At 31.2% G+C, this 21,479-nt stretch overlaps 1 protein-coding gene across 1 annotated transcript in view; it reads left to right on the forward strand.

The window, feature by feature from the left end:
- Positions 1–2,326: 2,326 nt before the first annotated feature.
- Positions 2,327–21,479, forward strand: part of LOC137933491 (protein snail homolog Sna-like) — a 41,575-nt gene continuing 22,422 nt past the window's right edge. The window contains exon 1 of the mRNA XM_068777453.1: positions 2,327–2,450. Coding sequence (XP_068633554.1) covers positions 2,327–2,450 — 124 coding nt within the window. The remainder of the gene's footprint in view (positions 2,451–21,479) is intronic.

The raw sequence follows: 21,479 nt of genomic DNA on the forward strand, positions 1-21,479 counted from the left end.
AAACAAATACCTATGTTATGCTGTCTGTAACAATACTTAGACGATTTTTATCTTGTGTTGTTGCAAAGCATGCAGGCAATTCTCAGTTATTTATTATTTTAGCTGTAATATCGTCACCGGGACTGTAGTGGCTACTTCACTAACAAGATGAAAAATTCTTTTTGTTTACTACTTAAGGGATTGGAAGTTAACAACGTGAAATTAAATTTTTCTCTTTATAACAGTGCTTTTTCCGATGTTCTGACTGTGGAGCATTCGTAGGAATGGACGTTGAATTTTCTATTTATAGTGACACCCTGTTTGCTTCAAGTTGAACAACATTTCAACCAATATAAAACTTTTCATCAACTTTTTTTCTCAAAGACCACATACATTTCTACTATATTCCTAAGCCTCACCTAAAATGTAAAAATCCGATCTAATTATGGAAATTTGCGTTGTGGCCGAGTTCGAACCACGAATTAATAGTTTTCGAAAAAATGTGAGATTTAATAGGTTGACTAATTAATTGATTTTTTGACATCCATGGACTGTTGTCCATGGATGTCAAAAAAGTAAAGTTAGTCAATCAAAAAAGTGAACTGACCAAGCGTTGCGAACGGCAGCGCATGCAAGTCTTGACATGTATCGAATATAGAATATGCAAATTTATGAAAGTAATAGTCGCTATAAGTGAAGTCATGTCACAATTTTATCTCTTCATTATCATAAAACAGATAAATTTTCGCCTTACGTATTTAAAACCCCACTTTTAGTACGCCAACGTAGACCCACGTCGAGTTTCCCGTGGATCCCTGATAGTCCTCCTGAACCACTTTGAGATCCACTGCTCTAAAACTACATAAAAATTTAAAATATACTCTTTATTTAGATTCTATAAAAAAACAAGTAGTAAACGAAATCTTCGTTCAAGATTACATGTTCCTGTAAAAACCGGACTTTTAACAACATCAAAAGCGTCTTCTTTGTAACTTTAACAAGTTATAAATAACACGATGATGTAAGTCATTCACTTATCTGTATCTTCACAGTTAAAACTTAGTTGCCGGTTTACGAACACCGCACGTAACAGGGTGCGGTAAGCTGATAGTTTGCGGCCCTAGTCATTTAAAGCGCAGAGTTTTTAGTTTTAGACCTAGCATGAAAATGTTTATTAAAGTATATATATTTATAGTACAAATGGGAATATAACCACTTTCATAAAACTACCTATTTATTATTTATTAATTTACTAAAAATTAACAATAAAATTTTCTTTTTCTGCCTTTGATAATTATGTCAACGAGTGTACAAAAACATAATGTTTTTTATAGTAATAAATAGCTAATACTTTTTTACAGTGACTCCAGGGTCAATCCGTATATTTATGATCGTATTAAACTTTTACCTACTTATATCAGGTTTCAAATCAACGGTTTGATTAATTATATGTGATCAAACACGGCATCTAGCATATTATTCGCACTAAAGGCGTGCGAAGTTCTCTTTTCAGAAACTACGTTTCAAAGTTAATTCGCATTAAAGTTCAATAATTTTGTTGCAGGCTAACTTTAACATTTTGTGGTATAATGGTCAAATTTTTAGAATTTCATCTTAGTAAATTTTGTATATTCATATTTTTTATGTTAAATACTTGACAATTATTTTGTACAGTATTTAAAAGACTAACTGGAACACCATCATTTTATAATTATTAAAATATTTAATTTCTATCAGTTACTGTAATATTATATTTTACAATTTTAATTACTATTAGAGGCAGTTATTCTTGCTACGTGCTGCCCGACCCGGCGACTTTCCGTCAAATAGGTCGTGATCTTAACTATGTCGTTGTATGTCTACCTAGCCGGGACCTATCCACGCCTCGTCTATCAGCTCGTCGTGGCCACTCAATAACCTTCCGGCCCCAGCGGCCGCTCCTACTGTCACTTCAGACAAACAATTGACTTAGTCAATTGCTCGTCTGAAACTTTAATGAGCTTGGTTTTTCTGCAGATCTCCTCATATCCGCAACATTTTGTAGCGAAGTTCTGAGCATAGCCCCTGGGATAGCCCTCTGGGCAGCGCGCGAAAGGTCATCGTAGGATCTTGGGAAGGGGCCTATGCATTGCACTGGGCGTCTATCGGCTGACATAAATGAATTAAAAACCATTTGTTCTTGATTTTTAGAATTTCTATTTAAGGCATAATTTCATGATTGCGCTCAGGTTAAAAACGGAATATTTAACAGAAGGGGATATTCGAATGGAAATGACAAACTAATGTACATTCGATAAGTACGTTAAACAATATTTTACATTTTTGTATGTTTTCAGCGTTTGGCGCGATGCCGCGCTGCTATATGGTGAAAAAAGGCAACCAGCGGGATGAAGACCCATCGCCATACAGCCCTTCTGAGGCAAGCGTCGCTCCACCTTACTACAGCCCGCCAAAACACTCGGTGATAACAGGTATTTATTATATCATTACGTCTTAATAGTATATGTTATATTTGTATGCATCCAACGTAAAATTAAATTTCAAACTATAATAACATTTTTAAACGGAATTTAGACATTAAATCGTTGTATAAATATCGTATTTATGCTAGGATTTAATGTCTAAATTCCGTTTACAATTTGCCGAGATGATACTAAAGGTTAGAGAATTCCAAAAATTAAACTAAATATAAACTTGTAAATGACTAGTTGTTTTTCAAAATAGACCTCTTGGCCATCAATATATCGTTTGTCATCACCATTATATCAGGCGATAGATGTTCCCTGCAGAGCATAAGCCTCCGACGAAGATCGCTACGATTGCCTTTTTTGTGCTGCCCACATCCAGCTTCTATCCCGAATTTAATATGTCCCCGATACACCTATGGGGGGAGGGGGTTTGCCCCGACGCGTACTCCTTATGAAGGACGACTCTGCAGCGCAGATGTTATTCTCGCACATATACTACTCTATTTTTTGTAATCGACAATAATTGTTAGATAATATGCTTACTTAACAAAACAAGGTCACCATCATCGTTACTTTTTGTTCTAACTCTTCTAATGGAAACACCCATTGTGAAAATTGTCTTTTGATTTCGACGTCATAGCAGTTGATCCAATTTTCTAATCAAATAATCTATGACAATATATATTCAACATTATTGCGACATTTTTTTTTAACTTCCATTAAATTAGGTATTCATAAGGCGCAAATCTTTCTATCGCTTATATATCAGTGCAAAATGTTTTGAATGTATGTGAATATATGAGTTAATCACATTAATACCGAAGCTTGCTCAGATTTCCTTGCACAAGTTCAAAGTTGGTTTTAGTATTCGCTGTGGAAGGAAGTCCCATTCATGATACTATCACTGAGATTAGTGCGACCACGACGAACTCTCGAAACATAGTTGTAAATATCTGTATGAGAACAATCTTATTCACCAAAATCTCTAAACAAAACCAAAATGATGTTGGAAGGTATTTTTTTAAATTGTTTTGTTTAATAACAAAATGATATATATATATCGTAAAATGTCATTAGTTAAGAACCTATTTTTATTAAATTATATATTGACGCTAAAATCTTAAAACACTTTAGTATCGCTAGTTTATTGCAAAAGATTTGTTCTAATTACATTTTCTTTTTCAATAAATTTGGATAATACCAACAGACATACACAAGATTAAGATTAAGCTGCTTACGCAAACTATGTGCTTATTATTAACACGTGCAAAACATGTGCGCTTATTCAACTCTCGGTCTTAATAATAGCAATAATTATTAAAGGAATACTTATTAATAATCTTACCAATAATAATATATATAAATGTTTATAGGAGCCGTTTATTTTGTAACTGGAATAAGTCACTTTGTTTTTAGGTCAAGATATTTTAAACAAAAAAATATACCTTTCAATTGTATTAAGTGTATGTATTAAGTCGATTTTTTTGAAAAAGTGACTCATGCTGCTTTCAAAATAAACGGCTCATATCTTTTAGGTTACATCTTTTATAAAACCTTTCTGATTGGAAGTTAATCTAAATTTTTTTCATATTTCGTGTTATCTTTAGTAAGGCTTAATAAACGTGCACCACGATTTCTTTTTGACAGAATTTCTACTTTGACATTTGTTGACGTTGATTTAACTAATGTAATCATATATGTATAAGTAGGAATATATGAGGTTTACAGAAATTGATTAGTCAATTACATTTATAATTACGAGTATTAGATTTCCTAAGATTTATTTATTATATTTTATATCTCTTTACACTGACGACGTTATGTAGTGTAAATATATAAAATTCCAGTATTTAATAATGAGTAATCATTATATATCTTTTAATAACCTTTGCATGACTAATTTGTAATTAATAGAGAATTATAATAAAGTAACTCTTGTAAGTTTTGCTTAATAAAGAAAAAAATTAAAGTTATTATGTTTGCGTAACAGAAGAAGAATGCGTATTTTATTTTGTTAATAAACACGACGTTGCTTTGTTATTGGGCGTGTTTCAAATAGGCACGCTTACGTCAATATTTAGTTGATTTAAGTTTCATTAAAAAAGTGATAAATTAAATGTATATACTCTTTTTAGTACTGTATTATATATTGTAACGGAACTCTGACACCAAATACAGACGATTTTTCTAAAATTAGGGATCCTTTAACAGAGATTTTTTAAATATATATTAACGCCTTTCTAGTATGATAAATTTAAATTTAAAGTAGATGTAGTTTGTATATAAAAGACTATGGTGACAAAATAAACTGTAAAGCGAGCGCCGTATAAAATACCTTTGTAGAACGAGGGCAAAAGTTCTTTGTGATGTGCAAATTTGAGGCAGGAATTGTTTAGTAAACGTGTTATATGAGTAACTTTGATGACTTGAAGTGGTTTCAATTTACACTCACATCTTCTATTATCTGACATCACTGTAAAATGAAATTAATGATTTCGTATCTGTGTCTGACTAAGGATGAACAGAGTTAGGATACTCGGTACACAAGTGTATGAGACTCTTAATACAGTATAACTATTTATAATTTTATAAGATGAATTAAACTTTTTCTCTTTTGTAATATTAAGCAACAAGCTGAAACGCAAAGTTTCAATAATTTTTGTTCAAATTTTTAGAGTCCTTTATTGTTAAATACGTTCAATAATTCTACAATGGCTTAGGATTATTTGATATACTTCATTGAATACATCGACCTTTACTATTCGATATATAAATCAATCCGCTATGATGATTGTAGTCGAAATTTCGTTAAATTTCGGAAGAAATTTTTCGATGCTTTAAATAAATTACTAATGCCTCATCAAATCTTAACACCTCGTATATTAGTGATCAAATCAAATGAAATTTTATCAACTCGCGTCGTCTTTTGTAATCTATCGTGTCCTTTACTGACTTGTAATATGTGGGGTCTAATTGACTTGTAAACTTGCTGGGTGCATGTACAATACTGACCCAAAGAGATTTCGATATCTGTTGCGAACAATTTATGTAGCTTTCCCAAGTTCTAGTATTAATTTTAATATCTTTACACTGTTCCGTGCTTTAAACACACATTGAATATTTTATTTTAAAAATAAAATGAAATATAAACCATCTTTTTATTTGCACAGTTTAGACGTGAACCGTTGTATTGCTGTAAATTTGAAAGACACTTTTACAAAATTTAGTGTAATAACTTCCGCTTAGTAAAACATTATTTTATTAATAAAAGTTTTATAGACTCTTTATTACCGAAATTGTTGATGGACGACGACCACGAGGCTGCAGCCCCTTGCGCTGGTCTAGTCGGGTTCGAACCACGCTAAGTACATACTGTATCGGAAGCAATACACACCGCCGAAGGACTACAGAGATAGAATATAAGACATTGCGCGACGAACTTTCCTGAACTTTCACGATCTTAGTACATATGTTGTACGTTTACGCAGTAAAGGAGGTCTTTCGCAAGTAGGACGCTTAAAACGTTTTTAATCGCATACGATTGCCATAATAAATTTTGACTAATTTATAATTGTGTATTAAAATTTAAACTGTTTTTGATTAACAATCTTCCACTGATTTTAAAATAGCAATCTATATTTTTGCTAGATAGGCTATCACTAAATCAGCTATCTTAAACACTCAATTTTAGGCGTTACCCACATAACAAAATTGGTTTACGATTTATATGCTAACTATTGATTTTTGTGTTGTATTTATTGCAATATAATATCACTGTTCTTGTTATACCAGTCTGTATTCAAGTTAGATAAATTATAAATTAGCAGTCAGTACAAGCTAAAAGGACTATCTCACCTATACTCTGAACGGATGTAGTTACAAAAGTGTGCAACTTCACTGTGTACGGCTCACTAAAACTTCCCGGAAATAGAAAAGCCTGGGAGAAACTGCCAACGGAGACGGACATGATCGACCACGAAAGGAAACACCTAAGAAGATAAAATCGTAAATTAAATTTAGTCTGAAAACTAATAATAATTTTAAAATCTTATTTTCATTTACTAATAATAATAATTTAAATAACAAAATTTTCAATTTGCAGATTTAAAATTATTACAGGATTTTAAAAAAATTTAGTAGAAATTATTGTTCATGCTGTGTTTCATGACAAAGCACTAATTTCATAAACATTTGTTAATAGACGGGTGTTAAAAAATAATTCGAATTATTTAGCTAAAATTTAATTCAAATAACATTTATGTGACGTGGGGAATATCGTTCTCAAGATTATAATACAACAAAATGAGAACTAGGCAAAACGGAGTGTCTACAGGTGGTGTTTCGATTATTAATATATAAAAAAATTACTATTATTCTGCATTCGGTACAGTAAATAACATGTAGTTGTTTTAAAAAAGGTAGGAAACTTCGAAAGTGCTTCAAGTAAGTAGCATTTAAGGCGGCTTATTTCTCCAGTTACAGTGGAGTTAAAATAAAATTTAAATATGGAGCACAAATAAGGCAAATAGTAAAACAAAAACCAATGAAACAAAAAAGTCAGGTATCATCTCTATACATATCCTTTAAATTTGGATTCAGTTGGTTTCTAGTGTAATGGAATTAGTTTTTCTCAGGGTTTTAATTTTTTCTGGCATATCGACATTGCAGACGACACCTTGCAGACTTCATATGATTTATGATAAAATCTTATTGTAAACGATTGTTTAAATTGTCTACTTATTTACTACTGACCTTGAGCCTTTACCAACAATTTGAAACAACAGAAGATTATAGTTATACACGGTATGAATATTTGTAGTATTTAGATTGATAGCTTTTAAAGAACACTTATAACGTATTATGTTAACAAAAATGTCCGTTCGCACTAAATATTAATGTTGGACTGCGATGTTCCCATGACAAATAAGCGGTGAACCATTTACAGGAATGGAGCGTTGTGACTTTTTAAATTCGTTTAAAATATTTTTTCTATTGCGAATTTCACTTTATATATGCTGCCTGAATATTTTTCTTACTTTTCTCTATTGCACTTTTTTATTCTTACATTAGTTTAAGATTTTTTCAGAGTAATCACTAAAAAATCAGTCATAGATTTCAAGAATTAAAATGTACGCTTTTCTTAAAATTCGTGTTTTTTTACCAATGAATATCGGTAACAATTTGACTTTTTGTTCTTTTCTCTATACCCTTCGTAATTATTCGTGCATACACTACTCAATAAACGTTTAAAACACACAACACCGATCATTTAAGTTTTTTTGTATGTGTTTAAAAGCAAAGCGGATTTATTTCAAATTCATCATTATAAAGTATATCGCCAAAAGCTCGCTGCGAATGTATAAAGCTTGTGATTTATGTACGCTGGCATCTATTTATAAATTAATACCAAATATTGTTGTTTTACCTATATGGATTTAATAAAAATAAATAGGTTCATAACTAGCAGGAGATATGTTGCAAAAATTTAATGAATAGGATAAATAGCAGATAGCGACGACTCCCTACACAGTGACGTACAGTGTAGGCATTATTAAAGATCGTATAAACATCCGGTGTCCTATTGACAATAACAAGTTGTTAACATTAGTTTTACATCGGATTTAGTTAGTTAAGTACTCTAATAAGTTCACTTATTCTATAACCTAGAGAGCTAGTAGTTTGATAGTATGCAATTTTTTTAATTAACAACTCAACATCTCTCTTATAAGTAGAATTTCATAAAATCCCTTCGTTGCTGAGTTTTATTTTGTAAAAGGAATATTCCTACCAAATATCAAGTATCTACGCCTTACGGTTTCACAGATAAAGATCGCGAGAGTAATCACATATGTTGAAATGTCTTATGTATTTATAAATATATATGGACATATGAATAGATAGGTCAACATGGTGAGGTGTGAAGTGCGTGAAGTTGGCTTCTGCTGTCAGTGGGGCAGTATTCCGTGTATAATGTAGTAAGGTGATAGCCTTACGGATTACGTTTATAGCTTGAAGTTTGTTATCGTAATTATTAATTCTACGAAGTGCCTTCAAATGCAACTATTCAAAAGTTTTCTGTGATGAAAATTATTATGAAAATGATATATATTGAAATTTTGATAAGCTAAAGAAGTAATGCATATAATATATATTTGATATAAGTATTTGTCGTAATTACATTCGGTATTTCAAATCGGTATTTAAACAAGTACGAAATAGCAATTAGGTATTTCATGCTTCGCGAGAACAGTATGCACTGACAATATACTATACTTAGAAATTTATAAATGCGAACGTTCCCTTTTTAAACTTAATATTTCTTATTATTTTCAAGTATAGTCGATGTAGTATTTATTATATAAGATTATACACGATTTTCTAAAGCAATTCTTAATAAAAAAATAAATAATAAATTTTGGATGAATATTATTCTGGGAAAAAAAAATTCAGTAAATTGCAACAAACTATCGCAAAGCTGTTTTAGTCGTTCTTGGTATTTATAGTAGGCAATCTGGTACTAAAAGTCGTTTCAGATCATAGATGCCCACTGCAGGGTTTTACCCAAAGACATCTTTTGGGGAATGTATAGTAATTGCCACGCTTGGCAGACGGGTTGACGATCGAGGTGTGGTATTATGGTACACAGATAACACTGCTCCTCGTACTCTGCAAACATGTTCGTGAGCAGTGATATCTATATATTTAATGCACTAAGTGTGAAGAATGTAGTATGGGAATCGAACCATGATCACATGTCTCAGCCTTCTACCGCTAGGCGACTCCTCCTTACGGGGATCAGCATCTACGGCGTAGGCGAGCGCGGAGACGCCGCGATTGACTCAAGTTTATTATATACTCAATCTCTCAAAAGTAACATGTGTTTTAACAAGAGTATATTTTCTGTTAACTTCAGACTAGCTGTTGTCAGGTGTCTAATTATAGATGGATTTCAGAACTAACTAGAAAATCAAAAGTGAAATTTTGTAGACTATCTGTACAAATTTATAATATAAATAAATTAACTATCTCCAGGTAGAGATATCAATAAGAAATGTGTGTTTCATATGTTGTTGCATTGTGTGTTGCACGACTACGACTGCATGTGCAGAACTGGCTAAATATTTGTCCTTTTCTTACTTACATATAAAACACACTTATTATTGATAATTAAAAGTATCGGAACTTAAAGAAATGCTTGACATCTTTGATTCAAAGAAGGCGTTCGACGCCGTTTTATTGCTCATTCTTGTTCACAGACTTGAAAACGCTAATTAGAAAAAATCCACTATTCAAGACTGTTTACAAAATCGAATACAACGTGGCAAAGATTGGTAGATTGGCTTCATCGCTAACATAGCGATGAAGTTAAACTATAGTTCTGAGTTTCCTAGGAAAGTGTTTTGGCCCCACCCTGTTTTTAATTTATATAAATAATTTATGCCATGTCCAAACACCCCATTATAAAATATTTTCATGTGCTGATTATGCTATTGTTGTTTTATAACCTTTTATAAAATCCGTATCATAATGAAATTAATAAGCAACGCACACATGAAACGAATTGAGTGAGCAAAGTTAATAAAGGTTTAGCACAAATGAATGTTTATTCATTTATTTTTATTAGCTTTTGTTATATGATATTAATGCAAATACCCCTTTGTGTTTTGTTTAAAGTTCTCTTAAGGCTAGAAATTTAATTAGTTTCACCGCTTTTCATAGAGTAGTAGAGTCAAATTATTTTGCGATTTATAAAATATTTGATGTATAGATATCAAGTGTATGATGTACGTTGTTTAAATGTTTTGTCATGACCTGTACCTTCGAGGTCATTCGTTGAGTATGTCACTGCAATAGTATGCAGGCTGCTCTAAAACTAGTGATGATTAGATCAACATTTTGTTTAAAAATTTTGTCCTGTTTTTAAAATATTTTAGGAAAGAAGTTTCAGAAGTTTGAGTTATGAAACTTTATTAATTGTATAAAAACACCTTTGGTTTAGATAGGCTCGGCTCGTAGTTGTCAATATGACAACGCCCACGAAGAATTTACACGAAATGTTTACTTCATAATTAAAGTTCCTGCAATGTGCACTTTTTACAATTTTCCGCGACGGCGCTTTATTTATTGACGTAGTTAAAAATGTTTTAAAGTGTTACATTGTATATCAAATTGAAAAAAATAATATTTGCTTTGCGCTTTTATTAAGCCGTTTTTATTTATCATTAATTTAAGTTTGTTTTAAGTCCCAAAGAAAGTCCTATCATATTATATTTAGGGACCTGTTTTAACAATAATAAAATATTAAGATAATGAAAAAGCTCAGTCGTGTATAGAATAAGTTCAAATAATTAAGGTTACTAATCCACATATAAATTAAATTAAGATGTGGGCGAACTTATGACTACTGATACATACTCTAATATTTTTGACTGCGGATCGTATCTTGCATTACAATAGAAAAATAAATTAATAACACACATTTCAGAGTGTTCACTTAATACAGGGTGTTTGAAAATAGGTGCTAAAGCTTTAAAGCTTGATTACAAATAAGCTATACATTTACCTCTTTAAAGCTTTTACATCGCTTACCAAACATCCTGTATAATATAGAGACAAAAATGTTCATTTATATTGTTTCTTTAGTTTCATGCGAGAGTGATTTATATTCCATTTAATAAATAAATAAGTTTTTTATAGAGAGTTAACAAAAATAAATTAGCAATATTCACCGTTTATCCGATTTATCGAATACTAACTACTTTTTAATTAAAAAGTGTTATGCGAATCTAGTTTAATCTCTTGTGAGTCCATTTTCAATTCCAGTCTACTTTACATACCTAGAGGTTGTATTTCCAGGATCTCAAAATTTATTGAGTTTTGTGTCAAGGAACTTCGCCATTTCTATGCGATTCTACACAAAAATTTTAATTAAATATTCTTCTGCCCCATGATCATCATGAAATATGAGAATGTGCTTATAATTATTTCAGTTTTAAAACTCTTCTTGTAACAGAGAGAGAGAAAGAGCTTTTGGAGCATGCTTTCGGCAGACATACCTTTGTAATGGTATGAATTCTCACTAGTATATTTAGGATAAAGAATAAGAAAATTAGCTAAAAATAATCACTCATATATTTTAGGTGTTTATATTCTTAATTTTTTATTTCATAATACTACTTTAGAAATGGAAGTTCTGAGAAGAGGTATGCTATCTTATGCTGCATACATATATGTAATTTAAATAGAAATGGAGTCATTTTTTTGCAAAGAGTGATTTGCAAAAGAAAAAAAAAAGTTTTTTGAAATGAATTTGAATCCATAGATTTAACGGCGACTAAGTAAAAATATGTAATATAGCAATCGTAATGAGCAATTTCGTAACACCTATATTTGATTAATTTAATTAATATATTTATTACTTAAATGTGTTTTTTTTAATATCTGTTCGGAATTAGTTATAAAATTGCGATTAATCTGAAGCATTTTTAGTTAAATTAAACCAATAAAAAATTAACGACAGTAAGAAATTAATTACATATAACATATATGCCTTTTTATCAATATGGCGGCGTCAAACGTTAAGTTAAACATTCTTTAAAGTTGAAGCTTTGTAGTAAGTAATAAAACCATCGAAATATATCTGCTTATATATTTCTCTAAAAATCTACCCGTGATGAGAAGTCGAGTATAAAAAGGCTTCGGAGTGCTAAGTCTCGGAATTTTGCTTAAATACCGAATCTGTGGAGATTTGTTCTTGACAAGAATAAGGATATTAGATTGCTTATAAGCTCTAAGTATGATCCGCGAAAAATAAAATTAAAATTTAATCTTTTTTTTAAATAAATGGTCGTATTGCTCCTATTTACAAGTTTTAATTACAACAGGAGTGCGCAAAACATTAAGTACTCGTCGCTGCAGAGGCGGCGGTGTTTGTCATCGTTAATTCCGTGGGTACACGAGTGCCTGTCATATCCCCTATTGACGAGATTAGGTTAAGCAATCGATGAGCGAGTCTGCGTTTTAAATGTTTGTTGATTTATACACTGGGTGTAGGTATTCTTATTAACTTCTGAAACAAATTATGCGGAAAATGTATGTTTATATATGTATGTTTATGCTAGGACGTAACTATTGCATAGATTACTTAAAATCTTAAATCAAGTCTAATAAATGAAGTTTTAATAGTAAGTTTCGTCATACCAAATATATGGTGTTGTGTATGGTTTGACGGTGAAATGATTTCTCATCGCGTATGACATGGTTTAATAGTAAAGACAAGATGATCTGCCCTGACTGTTAAAGTTGTATTAATTAAAAACAAACAGTGATTAAAAAAGACTCTGAATATTTGTTACTAAGGAATATTTTATGATGATAATTTAATAATTGCATAAAAATAAATTGTGCCTTTAAGTGTAAAATTAATTATTTTTTTATCAAGCACCTGTGGTAGTTCACGTTAGAGAACGTCATAGTTATCCCATGTTAGGATTTGACAATCGTTTTACTGCCAATCCCCTTGCCCATATCACCGCACTACTTCACTTGGACGGTCATTTGTTAACGTAAACGAGGTTTCCATTTTAAGATGCGTCTACTCCATTTACGTTCTACTTTGCGTCAAATATGACCGACCGGCTTATTGTATATTGTCACTTCGATTTACAGTTATGAAAGTTTAAACATACACAAAATAATAATCATCCTATTCATCGAAATATAAATTGGTGAAACAACGTCACAATTATGACTAAATATAACGGATAAGATTTAATTAAATCAGAATTCACGTGACATCGAATTAATCCGTGAACCCGATGTCAAAGTAAAATAATCTCCCTGTCGAGACTACCATATGTATCTCAAAATCCCTTTGATTGCAAAGCAAAATTAATATTAGGTAAGAGCATCTCTATAATGTTGAATTAATGTACATATTATATGTCGAAGCAAAAATATTCTCTTAAATATTTTTGTATTAACTTGTAATAAAATCTCTTCGTTTGTGCTATTTGCATCTGGCTTGTTTTAATTACATTATAAAGTTTACATAAAAAAAAAGAAACATGTTTCGGATCTCCTTAATGGTTATTACTTAATAGGAAGGATGTGACCTGTCATCATGATAATAAGACCACACACGTCTATAGTCACTAACTCAAAAATTTTTTGGTCAGAAGTCTGAACATTTCTACAGCAACGGTACCTACAAGATACCAGAAAAGTTATCCAACAAAGCGGCGCCTAGTATATACTAAAAATCTCATATAAAATGCGAAAGAACTTTTCTACCTATTTTATGGGTGTAATAGTAGTAATTTTAAAAAAAACCCAAGCCTTTAATAATTGGTGATGAAGTATAACAACGATGTGGTAAGGTAACAGTGTCTCCGTACCGGACCCCTTACTTTGGCATTTTGTAAACACTAGAGCTTCGTGATCATTTCAGAGTTGCAATGAATTTAAATTACGTTTGCACAAAGCGTTGGTTCTCTTATTTGTCTTGAAAGACATTGTTAGAAAATTCATAGCAATGTATAAAAAGATAAAAAATGAACACATAAAAAAATTATATAACATTTTGGATATTTTTTTGTTAATCAATTTTTATTAAAATAGTTTTGATATTTTTCTATATACTTTTCTGTTTTTGATACTCATCGACACACAGCTGTGACAGGAATGAATTGGAATTATTTCTCGATCGATGTATGTATTACCATGAGTCATAGGTGCTCGGGTTGTAAATATGTTTATATCGCTACGAAGATGTGCAGCACTCGATTTTAGACATGAAATTTGGTGGCTGCATGTTCCATTAAAGCAATGAGAATTCTCGTTAGAGTAAAGCTTATAGATTATGGAAAATATTAAATGTGTATCAAAGTCTTGTGACAAATAGCGCCGTCGTTTCATTATTCATGAACGAAGTAAATTGTTTATTCCGAGGTAAATCAGGTAAATAGTACAAAAAAGTTTTCAGTATTTTACAGACGTTGTTGTTAATAGCCGTCCTTCATAAGGATATGTCCATTTATTCTACAAATACAAATATAATATTAGTATATAATTTTTTTGTAAGCAAAAAATAAAAACCTTCATTTCGCTTAAATATCGCCATTAGGTACAAAAAGTCTTCTAGGATATAGTTTTCAATCATTAACAATTTAACACCGTTTTAAGAAAGGAGAACTTTGTTACGTCGTTTGAAACTTCTGGATTTCAATGTTCACTTTTGACCAAAGACTAAAAAAAAGTTAATTTCCGAAGAAAGCTTCTAGATAGCGAGACCTAAATAAATTTCAATTTAATCATTATGTAGTGCGTAACTATTTATTAAGATTTTGTAATGTATATACACTGTAATAGTAGTAGTATTTAGTTTAAAAACTAACACCTATTTCCAATCTCCCTGTAAAGAGTACGCTATGTAATATTAGTTTTTTTCTGTATTGGAATGCAATATACCAAAAACTACTGGCACTGATAAGTCTGCGGGGAAATATAATAATTTTTAGTTGTAGTAATCGATATTTTGAAATTTTTTTGTACTACATTATCGTTTATATATACGTTATTTATAATTTTTAAGTTCAATAATTTTATATAGGTAGTATACCATACATTAATTAACAGCAATTTCCAATCACCGTTTACATAAACCCAGGTTTACTTTTGCTTCCTCTTTATTACGAATGTTTAGTTTCTTAACGTAAATAAGGGAAGTGGTAGCAAAAGAGTAATAATTGATAATTTCACCGGTAATTTTGTATGGAAAGATAAGTGTGTATTCGAAATTGCTAGATTTACTTGAAAAAAAAAATAGTTTACACTTGTTTATGTTATAAAAAATAGTTTATACTGAAACACAGGGTACGTTGGTTGGTACATAAATATAATATAAATATTGTTAAGATGTAAATAACTTTAGCTTGTTTTTAAAACTATTGAACTGTCGAAATTTTATTTGTTTCTTAATGCTATAAAATATAGATTGTAGAGACCAAACCAGTAATTTGGTACCCATTTACTATCTTTAGATTTTGTCAACGCTGGTAAACAAGTTCGAATAGTGCAAGTAGATAGAACAATTTCGAAACAAGATGGAATCGGCGCATCGTTTTACAGTTTTAAATGCATTTGTTCATCATGAACAATAGTAAATTACTTTAGTTTTTTTGATGCACATAAGATTTTAATGTTATTTAATTCTAGCGGGTAATGATTTTCGGTTTCAATATAATGCTTATCCATCTGTTACAACTGCTTAGCGATGTGTAAGACCGTATGTCATTAATCTAAATGGTTTTCTACATAAAGAGTATATAATTTTAATTAAGTACTTAGTAATATGAAACATATTTATTTTAAAAAAATTTTGTCTCTGTGAAATCAAATTACGATTAATAATTTTGAAAATTCAATAGCAAGGTAACCGCAATCTAAAATGATAATAGTTGGGAATGGTTTTTTGATATTTTAATTGAAGCCATTTCGCGAGTGCTCCGATGAAACGCAATGCTTTAATGAAATTCATCATTCAACTCGCGGTAAAGTTTATTACAAGTGCACCAGCGAATTAAAATCAATTTACACAGTGTACCATTGTTATTATAAAATCGGGTGATACATTTATTGAATATGTGTCTGGCCACACAGTGTAGTAGGATTATTATGTTCAAATAGCAGAATATACTATTGATAATTTGTATACTTTTCACCTATGCTGCTATGTAATTTGCACATTAAACTACGTTCGGTTCTTAAAAATTTATTTGGAATACAGTAACTGATTGTGTCGATGTCTAGGTCTCTGAAGCATCCACCAATCGAAATGCTAAATATGCGACTAGGTCGACCCAGGTCAAGGTCCTCTATGAGACGCCTTAAAGCCCAGTTTCTCCCTGAAGCTTTCAGACACACTGGAGCAGAACTGTAATAAAATATTTAATGTAAAACTAAGCGCAAGGTCGATTATCGTAGCGATCTTTGAGGGTGGGCAATGCTTTGCAGCGGGCGTATATCGTCTGATATGATTATGATGATGAACCCAAGTTAAGGTTCCTCAGGCAGTCTTCTGCTATAGTTACTTTATTAGCATCATGATAGTTGTTACGCCTGATATACGTCTACTTCGAGACTCAGGTCTTCGTAAAAGATCTTCATGATGACCGGATTTGCGCTGCATGTATATACGATTTCCTACGATCTTAAGTATTTAAAATCCTAGTGTTCTATGACTTTCAATAAGCTAAAACGGTAAGTAAACTAAAGAATAATCGTACGTATCGAAGAAAAAAATGACAAAGAAACTATTAAATTTTATTAAGTATAAGTTTCTATTTACAGCCGCGGTAAAATAACTAGTTACGATTTAATCAAAAAGTAAGTTCTACACGTATTCAGCGTTCGTGTTAAACAAAATTACAACGTTAAGGAAAAGTTTGGCTGACTCAAGTTCGTTGGGACATCAGGAACTAAATAGTTAATAAGAAGTCAAGGCTTCTAAAACAAACTATATTTTATTGTTAATAAAATTATATTTGTGTATATGATAAAAATCGAAAATAAATGTTATGCTATTTTCTAAAATTATAAGGCTTCTTCGTGCAATTACGGAGAAGTTACCGTGATTAGGCGAAATAATTTTAGCAAACTACCGTAAACCTTTTTATTTTATTTAATTATCAAAAAAGCGATTAAATTCACGTTTCAAATTCATATTGAATAGAACATGTTTTAAAATTGTAATAAATGTACACATTTGATTAATAGATATTAATATTATAGTCATTTATACATGAGTTGCCACTAACAAACAAGGATCAGATGAATAGTGGTACATCAGACAAATCGGTGTGGTGTATGCTGTTGCTTCGCTCTTAGTTAATTTGGTGGTTATCTTGTAAATATTAGTCCTCTAGTCTAATCGGCAGTTGATACATGGTGCGGCGTGTCTTTTAACGTTTCGACGTCTTTTAAGTACTTATTAATTATTTCGGGCGGGGTTCTCAATATTTTTATTTATGAAAATAATCTTTCTATGAAAGGACGGTTATTTCAAATGAATCATAATGTGATTTAGTACTTCTTTTTATTGTTATATTTATTTTTGGACATAAATTTCATTATTAATCAAATAGAATGATCCCCATCATCAGGTCTTTGTGTTGAAGTGGGTTTTTTTGGGTGAAAAGAAGAAGAATGATTTTGTTTCAATCAAATTAAATGAAAACTGGAAACACTGTATTTTTTTATGTTCCAAAGAGTTATAATTACATTAATTAACTTAAGCTCTTATATTCGTAGGAAATGTTCCGAATTCATTTCCGTTGTAATATCCACTTCATAATATTCAGATTTCAAATTTAATAGAGGGTTGGCAAACCAACGCTTCGAGGCTTAAAACTTGCAGTTAAATGTAACGGTAACTAAAATAGTTCTAAACTTCTGTTTGTGCCCAGATTTAGTATATGATCCGATCAGGAATAGATCTAATGAAATTTTCTCATGCCAAACATTACTCTTCTGTTCCACTATAATAACATTTTAGTAGTATATAGTACTTAATAGAAGTCGTTTAAAAATCTAGTAAATTGACTACATCTATTTTTAAACATATAAGCGTTAAAAATGTATACATAATATAAATTAATGTTAATGTCTTATACGAGTATATGAGAAAAAGTGTGTTCTTTTAACGTCTTTACTAATGGGATATTCTTTTTCTTGGACGTATTAGAAACCCGTAAGTAAAATTAATTTGACATAATGTTCGAGTCTTATTGGAAATTTATGAAAGTATATAAAGCCATAATAATGATTTTAAAAAAATGATTCATGTCAGTTTTTTAGTATTCGTTTTTGAAGGTTTCACTTGAATCGACCATTCGTTTCAAAGAAAACAAAATTCGATAAAATTATGATTCAATACATTTTTTAAAAAAAATGGTGAAACGGAAAATTAGTTAAAAATTAAGGAACGTGTTTGCTAAGAACAATAAGATTACATTATTAATATATATGAAAATTTTATACTGAATCAAAATAGCCACATTGATTGCTGACAAGCGTCAGAAAACTTCCCGCGAAATTTCTACTCAATTTACAATATTTAAGAAAGCAGGTTTGTGTGCACGAGTAGAGCTCGAAGAAAAATTAAGTTCATTTCATATTTAACAATTGCATTTATGTTTGAAGGCTTATAGATTTATAGTTCATTAATATTAAACTTGTTCGAGTTTCTTTTACATGCTCAATGCAAAATAAAATTTAATTTTAGTCAGTATATAGAAGATAACGTTGTGAAGTCAAAAGTTTTATTTCGCGTAGACTGCCATGTATTTACGATGTTTATCGAATATACGCGGTGGCTCTAGGCTATGGAGTCACCTGTATGATCCGATTAAAAGGAAGCTTACTGCTACTTTTTGTAACAACGTAAGCAGTGAGCGTGTCATAAAGTGCCTTCAACTATGTAACAATTTTAGTGGTGACTTCGTTTTAATAAAACATTTGTCGGTAGAACATAACTTATCCATATACATACAAGATTGAGTGCAAACCTTGTATAAGTATAAATGTTTAACATAATTATAAATTTATTTAACACATATATGGCTGAAAATATTTTTTATCTTATGGAAGATTCGGCGGAGAAATACCTCTGAGAATTTCAACTATAAAACTCTGGTGTAATTAATAAAGAAATAAATAACATTGGGTTTTTTTAACTATAAAGTATTCTTTACAGCCATAATATGAAAATCAGATAACATTTTGCAGAATTTTATTATTTTAGAGCGAACCCGTGTTAGCGCCATTAAATAATTAAACTCTAATATATCTAATATAAACTTGATATATGCATAAAATATATGTAATGTTTACTTATGATAACTCCACTGTTAAATTATGTAAATTTTGATTACGATATTTACATTGGCTGTGACCCTTTAAATGTATGTGAAAATATAGCTTTATACAATACAACCAACTGCACATGTGCCATAGCTGTTTAAATTATATGAGAAAACAGGTATGGCTGAAAATTAAAACGTTGCTATTGTTAATTGTCATAGTGAAATAAATATAATAAATCGAAGTCTCTTACGTTAATCATATTTCTAAAATTTATTTATAAACGCATTGGTTTATTAGTCTCAGAAAAAAAGTGTCTTCATTGACCGGAATCCCACCTGGATAATTAACATTTTGCGTCAAAGATATCAGGCTTTGTCTTAAATTTATTATTTAAGCAATAACACTGAAATAGTTAATTGGTTAATTTTATCATCGCTATAGGTTCATTTCATGAATAAGATCAATGTAATCAGGTAAATAAATGAAAATAACGACAAAATTTTGGCCATTTAAAATATGAATAAAAAATATCAAAGACGTTATACATTTGGTAGATTTTAACTAACTATGTCCAAGATATATACTTTTTTATGTAATAATCTGACTTCTGGTCTTCTTTTTTTGCGCTATTGGAAAGTTAATTTTCAAGAATGTGAATTTCCAGCAAAAAATATTTCGTTCAATAGCAATGTGTGGTCGATTGCGGGCTAACAATATTTTTCTCGGTATAAGTGGACTGTATTTGCGGGGTGTTGTGCAAATTACGCGGTATGGTTAACGTTTATGGTTACGGGTATTCGGTAAACTACTAGAGTTTGACATCAATTTACAAGAAATTCCGGAAAGCAGTCAGTAAGTATAGTATTGTGCCTATAAGTCCGCCTCGAAGGACTAGCAGATGGTCACTTGGGGGTAACAATTTTTTTCTCGGTATAAGTGGACTGTATTTGCGGGGTGTTGTGCAAATTACGCGGTATGGTTAACGTTTATGGTTACGGGTATTCGGTAAACTACTAGAGTTTGACATCAATTTACAAGAAATTCCGGAAAGCAGTCAGTAAGTATAGTATTGTGCCTATAAGTCCGCCTCGAAGGACTAGCAGATGGTCACTTGGGGGTAACAATTTTTTTCTCGGTATAAGTGGACTGTATTTGCGGGGTGTTGTGCAAATTACGCGGTATGGTTAACGTTTATGGTTACGGGTATTCGGTAAACTACTAGAGTTTGACATCAATTTACAAGAAATTCCGGAAAGCAGTCAGTAAGTATAGTATTGTGCCTATAAGTCCGCCTCGGAGGACTAGCAGATGGTCACTTGGGGGTAACAATTTTTTTCTCGGTATAAGTGGACTGTATTTGCGGGGTGTTGTGCAAATTACGCGGTATGGTTAACGTTTATGGTTACGGGTATTCGGTAAACTACTAGAGTTTGACATCAAATTACAAGAAATTCCGGAAAGAAGTCAGTAAGTATAGTATTATGCCTATAAGTCCGCCCCGAAGGACCAAAAGATGGTCACTTGGGGGTAACAATATTTTTCGCGATATGAGTGGACTGTATTTGCGCGGCGGTTGTGCACTTTACGCAGTAAGAAATGTAATTTAGCTTCAGTTTGTTACAACATGAAAAAGAATAGTAAGAATGGAAGCCAAGGGCCAAGGAACTCATCATATCGGTATTAGTTCTGATCCTTAGAGTCCTGAAGGCGGCGCGGATCTTGATTCTCGTTGTAGTACTATTGTCTGTTCCACAGTAAAAAACACACGCGGCGTGGATGCGATGGATGCGGAAAGGTAGGCGGAAGAAAGTTTTGTCTTAGTTTTAAAATTATGTGTGTGTGTGTGTTACCACTTCACAGTACAGCTTGTTCCCACGGCGTATTAATGCGCGCGAGGGAAATGGATAGGAATATATGGAAATGACAAACTGACAGCTACATTAGTTATTTAATATATTTCGAATGTGAAATATGAATATGAAAAAGTAAATGTATTTACAATTAGAAACATTGTAAATATTTATCACGGCGTAAATAATGTATGAACCTGTTTCGTTCCATGTAAATTCATTTTCGAGGTAAAACTCAATGCACATAAAGTTAAGCTTTATGTGCATCAAGTTACACCGGCCAAATAAAACTTCTGTAACCGTAACTTTGCGACAATTT

This window comes from Battus philenor, unplaced genomic scaffold (assembly GCF_028537555.1).
Source record: "Battus philenor isolate CCGP_79_NKW_IND1 unplaced genomic scaffold, ilBatPhil1.0.hap1 SCAF_1, whole genome shotgun sequence".
In the NCBI taxonomy this organism is placed as follows: domain Eukaryota; kingdom Metazoa; phylum Arthropoda; class Insecta; order Lepidoptera; family Papilionidae; genus Battus; species Battus philenor.